Genomic DNA, 7,500 nt, shown 5'->3' on the forward strand with positions numbered 1-7,500 from the left:
AACTGGTTTAACGGTAGCCTCCAACAACTGGTTTAACGGTAGCCTCCAACAACAACAGGTTTAACGGTAGCCTCCAACAACAACAGGTTTAACGGTAGCCTCCAACAAGAGGTTTAACAGTAGCCTCCAACAACAACAGGTTTAACGGTAGCTTCCAACAAGAGGTTTAATGGTAGCCTCCAACAAGAGGTTTAAACGGTAGCCTCCAACAAGAGGTTTAACGGTAGCCTCCAACAACTGGTTTAACGGTAGCCTCCAACAACTGGTTTAACGGTAGCCTCCAACAACTGGTTTAACGGTAGCCTCCAACAACAACAGGTTTAACGGTAGCCTCCAACAACAACAGGTTTAACGGTAGCCTCTAACAACAGGTTTAACGGTAGCCTCCAACAACAACAGGTTTAACGGTAGCCTCTAACAACAGGTTTAACGGTAGCCTCCAACAACAACAGGTTTAACGGTAGCCTCTAACAACAACAGGTTTAACGGGGGAATTTAGGATTTGAATAGAGATGATTGATTGTGCTTATTGACTGACTAATTGCTACTTGGCTAGTGTTCCTCATCTTTTATCAACTGATTAGATCACTTTACACTGGCTGCCGGGATGAACTCAAATTACAATCGTCAGCCTAACTGGGCCATGAACATAATTATTCCGTGTTGTCATGCCTTGGTGAACACGGTTATAGTTCTGCAAAGGCAAAGCTGATTACCTGGAAATGCATATATTTGGGGAAATATCAACACTTTCAATCATCCTTGAGCAGTGTGATTCCATCCCATGCTTGGGGGTGTCATTGATTTCAACGTAAAATAGGACATTAAGGAATAGTTTGAGGATGAATTCAGATCTGCATCTGAATCTCACACTCGACTAAAATATCAAGTTTGAAGCTGTTTCACCAAGAAGATAACCAGAATCTTCTCAGATGATGCTCTCTCACATCTCAAGCATGCACATTGTAGAGGCCAGATTGGTCAGATTTTCTCATAAATATCAAACATTTTAGAAAATCTACTGTCAGACGGCAGATTATGAGGAAAATTGAATCTGGGAAAACCCCCACATTACCAGATAATCTGGAACATCGGGACAATTAGAGGACCCCTCCTCTCATTTTTTTGGTAGGAGTGAAATTGGCCCAACTCTTCTGTCATCTCAAATTTCATGACCTAAACTGTGTAAAATTCTGTGCCATCAATCCAACCGAGAGAAGGGAGTGAGAAACCGTGAGTCTACGCCCCTGCTTTACTTCACTACTCCACTTAAGTCTCAGATCAGTCACTCTGAAGACGTAAGCATGATAGAGCAGGCAGAATAAAAAAATAAAAATGTCCAGATGTATTAAATATTCATATTTCTAACGCTTTTATACATTCTAATAGGACACATCTGGAGCATGGTGGATGTTTTTCGTGTCATATTTGTCTGTTCTTTGCACCAGTTGTATCTGCATTTGTGCCATCACCCTCTCTCTTTGTGTGTGTGTGTGTGTGTGTGTGTGTGTGTGTACATATAAAGAGCTCGGACCACCTTAATGTGCCGATCAACGAGGGCTAGTAACGACTAAGTAGAGTCATTAAACTGTATCGGAGTCGACCTCAACACTGAGCTGTAGGAACAAAAGGAAAACGTGACGACTAAAGTTGACAATGTCTCCGCTAAACACAGCACGACAATGCTTCAGAAGAATAAGCTGCATCAGAGGAGAAATAAAAGCTTATGAATGCAGCATTTGAATATACAAGTAATAAAGTATCTAAGAAATCTGATATTTCCATTCAATAATCATTTGATTATGCGTTATGATGATTAGCACACTTGCAGGACCATGCAGTCTTCTCTCAGATGTAACAGCTTCCTGTGGCTCCTCAGAGAAGACCAAGAGAGAACGAATCAGCATAACAAGCACTGTCCCGTTTCTCACACTGTCTGGCTACGGCCCCAAAACACACTTCCTGACATCAGCAGAAAAGTGCCTCCGATCTATAAAGGGGAATGCAGCCTCGACGCTGCAGGAGGAGGTTTACGGGAGGGCTTGATGGATAGACCTTTTCCATCTTAGTGAGTCCCGGAGTATCTGAGGTAGACGATGAGTGGCTGCTGCATATTGAAAATGGCAGTCATGTTATTTTCTAAGGATTTTCACACTCTGATAACATGACCTTTCCTCTGTCAATTAAAACCAATGTGTGTCGATAAGCTCACAAGAGCAAGGACTGCAGGAAGTCACAAGGGGGAGCAGGCCAGATAGGTCAGTCGGATGCCAGTCGGAGGCCAGTCGGATGCCAGTCGGAGGCCAGTCGGATGCCAGTCGGAGGCCGGTCGGATGCCGGTCGGATGCCGGTCGGATGCCGGTCGGATGCCGGTCGGAGGCCGGTCGGAGGCCGGTCGGAGGCCGGTCGGATGCCGGTCGGATGCCGGTCGGAGGCTGGTCGGAGGCCGGTCGGAGGCCGGTCGGATGCCGGTCGGAAGCCAGTCGGAGGCCAGTCGGATGCCAGTCGGAGGCCAGTCGGAGGCCGGTCGGAGGCCGGTCGGATGCCGGTCGGAGGCCAGTCGGATGCCAGTCGGAGGCCAGTCGGATGCCAGTCGGAGGCCAGTCGGAGGCCAGTCGGATGCCAGTCGGATGCCAGTCGGATGCCAGTCGGATGCCAGTCGGAAGCCAGTCGGAGGCCAGTCGGATGCCAGTCGGAGGCCAGTCGGAGGCCAGTCGGAGGCCAGTCGGAGGCCAGTCGGAGGCCAGTCGGAGGCCAGTCGGAGGCCAGTCGGATGCCAGTCGGAGGCCAGTCGGAGGCCAGTCGGAGGCCGGTCGGAGGCAGGAAGCGTTTGAAAACTCCCAATCTGACAGAAAGGGCCAAGAGGCCCAAACACGTTCCCTTTTTGGTGTCTTCCTTTTTGTCCACTCTTGAGGAACCAGTGAGCGTTTCTTCTCGCTGTCCCCGTCTTACAGTCCCACCTGCTCTGCAGTGAAAGGGGAGCGAGCAGCGTCCTCTGTGATCACACCCCTTTTTACGCAGGCCGACTTGCTGCTGTTTTCGGTGGGGGCAGCACTCTGAACTGGACTAGCATGGGCCACTGATGGGTTCCAAACCAACTTGAATTAGAAAAACATTTTTCAAGCCCCTTTTACTTTAGATTTACTGGTGAAATATAATATTTATCAGCTGTTCCCAGTTAGAAGACCAAACAATCAATCAATCAATTTAACAGATATTAAGGCTTTCTCTTTTACACAGTGACACAAAATGCTACTGACTGCTGCAGCCTGTAAATGATTCAACCCCCTAAATGTAACGCCTTTTAAGTGGCACATCAGACGAAGATTCATAAAAACCCGCAGGTGCTTTGGTCAAACCAAATGGAGCTACAGCAGAACCTCGGTTCTCAAACGACTCGGTTCTCGAACAAAAAACATGGAGTTTAAAATGCCTCGGAGTTCGAACACACGAGTGGATCCGAGGCGAACCGAAGGCGGAGTCTGACGATGGAGACACCCAAAGTGCCACAGAAAGGACAGCCTGTCTTCTTCCATCAGGACGAACCAGTTTGTTTCGACAGTTTCCCTCTTTAGGAGCAGAACACGGTTTCCGTCTGTGTCCAAAAGCTGAGAACAGGAGCTTCTCGTGAAACATTGATCAGAACAGCCGCTTTGATGCTCATATTTTAGCGACTAAACTTCCTCTCGTCTTCGTTCGCTACCGCAGCTATAGTGACTCTCCTTGGGGTTCAGGGGTTCCAGTGAAGCGGCGGCGTTCTAAAGCTCCATCCTTTCATCCATGATCTTCATCATCTATTCCCACGATGTCTTCCTCCCCAAACGACCCAACACAATCTCGCTGCCCGATTCGGTCCAACACTCAAAGTGTGGCTGCCGTCGCTCTCGTCTCCTCGTGTCTTCTTCTAATCTGAATATCTGAATATTTAAGGTCCACTCTCATCCAAAAGTTACCACCTGGTATGTACAGCACCCCCCCCCCCCCCCCCCCCCGCCTTTCTGCCGTGGTAGCATACTTGTGTAAGTTGTGCACGTTCACCATCACAGCTCTGCACAGACCTGCACTTTGATCATCCCGTGGTACTCGGCTCTAATCTGGGGCGTTCTTCCACAGCTCACATCACATGACACAAGTCATTTCCATACGCGGGGCGTCTGCATTGGGGGGGGGGGGGGGGGATAAAACTCTCTAAACAATGTTTCCTTTGCAGAGCGTTTACTGATTGTTTGATTTCCAGATCAAAATGATTGATGTTCCTCTTCCTGTGTTCTTTATCTTTACCTCGCAGCACAACCGAACCAACCCAAGATTCATGAAGGATGGTGGGCGTACAAGGAGGTGGTGCAGGGGAGCTTCGTTCCAGGTAAATCCAGAAGCCCCGCCCACTTTGAGGCACACGAGCTTCTCAGAATACTCATTTTCCTGACTACACTTTAACCAGTCTGCATACTTAATCCTGAATAACATGTTTAAGATTAAATCGGTCAACCTTGCCACTGGCAGTGGGTTTATTGTCTCATTTTGAGAAGCCCCCCCCCCCCCCCATTCTAGTCAGCTGGCCCTTTATTGGCCAATTATTTCTGGCCCTGGAAGCATCAAGGTTAACTTGAAGGATAAAGTTGAGAAATGATTTTCTTTCATAATTAAATGTAACATTGAGGTTTAGAGATTACATTTTATACACGGACATGTCTTCAAAAGTATTTGTTAAATGAATTAGTTGGTTAGATTAATCCCTTCTTTTACCCTAATGGTCAGGCTTTTGGTTTTTATTTTGCTTCTTAGTTTCTGAAGGACACACTAGTTGCATTCATGGTTTCCATTTTTTTGTGCAGCAAACAAACTAACAAATCAATAAATGACGTAAATGGCTTCACCACAAAGTCCCACCGGAAGAACTCCCCGTCTGTCCCTCCCTTTGCTGTCCCCGTCTGTCCTTCCCTTTGGCTGTTCCCGTCTGTCCTTCCCTTTGGCTGTTCCCGTCTGTCCTTCCCTTTGGCTGTTCCCGTCTGTCCTTCCCTTTGCTGTCCCCGTCTGTCCTTCCCTTTGCTGTCCCCGTCTGTCCTTCCCTTTGCTGTCCCCGTCTGTCCTTCCCTTTGGCTGTTCCCGTCTGTCCTTCCCTTTGGCTGTCCCCGTCTGTCCTTCCCTTTGGCTGTTCCCGTCTGTCCTTCCCTTTGCTGTCCCCGTCTGTCCTTCCCTTTGCTGTCCCCGTCTGTCCTTCCCTTTGGCTGTTCCCGTCTGTCCTTCCCTTTGGTTGTCCCCGTCTGTCCTTCCCTTTGCTGTCCCCGTCTGTCCTTCCCTTTGCTGTCCCCGTCTGTCCTTCCCTTTGCTGTTCTCGTCTGTCCTTCCCTTTGGCTGTCCCCATCTGTCCTTCCCTTTGCTGTCCCCGTCTGTCCTTCCCTTTGGCTGTCCCCGTCTGTCCTTCCCTTTGCTGTCCCCGTCTGTCCTTCCCTTTGCTGTCCCCGTCTGTCCTTCCCTTTGGCTGTTCCCGTCTGTCCTTCCCTTTGGCTGTCCCCGTCTGTCCTTCCCTTTGGCTGTTCCCGTCTGTCCTTCCCTTTGGCTGTTCTCGTCTGTCCTTCCCTTTGGCTGTTCCCGTCTGTCCTTCCCTTTGCTGTCCCCGTCTGTCCTTCCCTTTGGTTGTCCCCGTCTGTCCCTCCCTTTGGCTGTTCCCGTCTGTCCTTCCCTTTGGCTGTTCCCGCCTGTCCTTCCTTTGGCTGTTCCCGTCTGTCCTTCCCTTTGGCTGTTCCCGTCTGTCCTTCCCTTTGGCTGTTCCCGTCTGTCCTTCCCTTTGGCTGTTCTCGTCTGTCCTTCCCTTTGGCTGTTCTCGTCTGTCCTTCCCTTTGGCTGTTCTCGTCTGTCCTTCCCTTTGGCTGTTCCCGTCTGTCCTTCCCTTTGGCTGTTCTCGTCTGTCCTTCCCTTTGGCTGTTCTCGTCTGTCCTTCCCTTTGGCTGTTCCCGCCTGTCCTTCCCTTTGGCTGTCCCCGTCTGTCCTTCCCTTTGGCTCCAACCACTTGGCGGTTGGCTGCTGCGTTTATATCTCCCTAATCGCCACAGTGCACTTGTTCTACTAACCTCCGTATCACAGCTGGAGCCGTTAAAGACTATTCATGATCCTCCTGTGACCGTGCAGAGGACACCCCAACCCCAGCTACGTTGTGCAGCTAGCAGTGGGGCAGAAAGGAGGCAGAAAAGACTTTCACATCCAATGAAGGTCATTTTACTCGTGCACTGAGAATTGTCATGCTGATGGGGGCTGGCCCGGTGTCTGCTGAATGTTGATTCAGATTCTATTCAGCATGAAACCTGCTAGTGATCCCTTACTTCCACTATCTACACTTAAACAATGTTGCATTTAAACTCGTTAGGATTGATCAGCATAACGATCAATGCTAGTTTTTAGTTTTAGTTATTGGAGTTTAAAAGTTATGACTTTCGTAGGACTGGCAGACAAAATAATGTCCAAATGGAGAGAAGTGCTTCTTCTCCTCACCGGGAGAAACGATGATATGAGTTAAAGGCTCCACGGGGGTGCTGCGGTGCGTCGTAGGCGCTCTGAGCATCTTCTTTTCATCCCTTTCTCTTACCTGTAGCGTTCCACATCTGAGAGTTTATGTAAGGCGTATGTAATCACATCTGTGGCTGAGCTGTTCTGAACGCCACATCGAGTTTTACATTTTAAGAGGGTCAGGGAGCATTAACCGGTTAGCAGACTACTGGACAATAATCTGTGCAGCTGTAAGGTGGTATGCATCATAGTGAATTGAGCTAGCTGAGTTAGCGTCGTCGGTCGTTTGCATGGCGTTCCTCACTTGTACGGACGACGGCGGAGGCGGGACGCTCTCAGCGGACTCTGTAGCTGCTGATGAAGCTCATCGCTGTCCTATGTGGACACACGAGGAGGACGGGCCAGAGGACTACTTGATCCCCTAAACAAATAAGACCCTTCATGTCAGGGCTCATTCGTCAGCAGGAGGTGCTTATTTAGCTTTCTTAAGGTAATAAACTTTACGGCGTAGCCAAACACTTCCTCTTTGTTTGACCTGCATGGCGATAAAGCCACAGAGCCCTGCGATCCGCCCACTTCACACTTCACACTATGAGCCATCAAAATGTGGGCTTTGGGTCAGTCCAGCTGTTGTCGGGTCATAATCCAGCTGCTACTCCTTCATTTGGAGGGGAGTAATGGGCCATGAGCACAGCGCCCGGAGCCATAGGGCTTGCCCCCTTTTGGGTCCCACCTGGGGCTCATGGCAGGCAGTGGAGGATGATGATGATGATGAAGGTACTGATGTAACAAAGCTCTAATAGAGCTCATTCTGAGAGTAACGCCGTGGCCCTCGTTTGACTGGGCTTGCTTAAGGACTAGTTAATAAATTCTTAATAATGTATATTACTTTGTATTCTGTAGTAATACCTATCTAGTTGGTATTCTGCTACTGAATGAGCAGAGACGCTGCTGGTTAGCGTCTTCGTGGTCGTCTTCCCTCCTGAATGTCTTCAG

The 7,500-nt window shown here is 49.1% G+C and overlaps 1 protein-coding gene across 1 annotated transcript in view; it reads left to right on the forward strand.

Annotated features, from left to right (window-relative positions):
- The window catches only part of ca10a (carbonic anhydrase Xa), a 137,447-nt gene that overhangs the window by 12,257 nt on the left and 117,690 nt on the right, over nt 1-7,500 (forward strand). The window contains exon 2 of the mRNA XM_068754580.1: nt 4,289-4,363. Coding sequence (XP_068610681.1) covers nt 4,289-4,363 — 75 coding nt within the window. The remainder of the gene's footprint in view (nt 1-4,288; nt 4,364-7,500) is intronic.

This window comes from Brachionichthys hirsutus, chromosome 21 (genome assembly GCF_040956055.1).
Source record: "Brachionichthys hirsutus isolate HB-005 chromosome 21, CSIRO-AGI_Bhir_v1, whole genome shotgun sequence".
Classification (NCBI taxonomy): domain Eukaryota; kingdom Metazoa; phylum Chordata; class Actinopteri; order Lophiiformes; family Brachionichthyidae; genus Brachionichthys; species Brachionichthys hirsutus.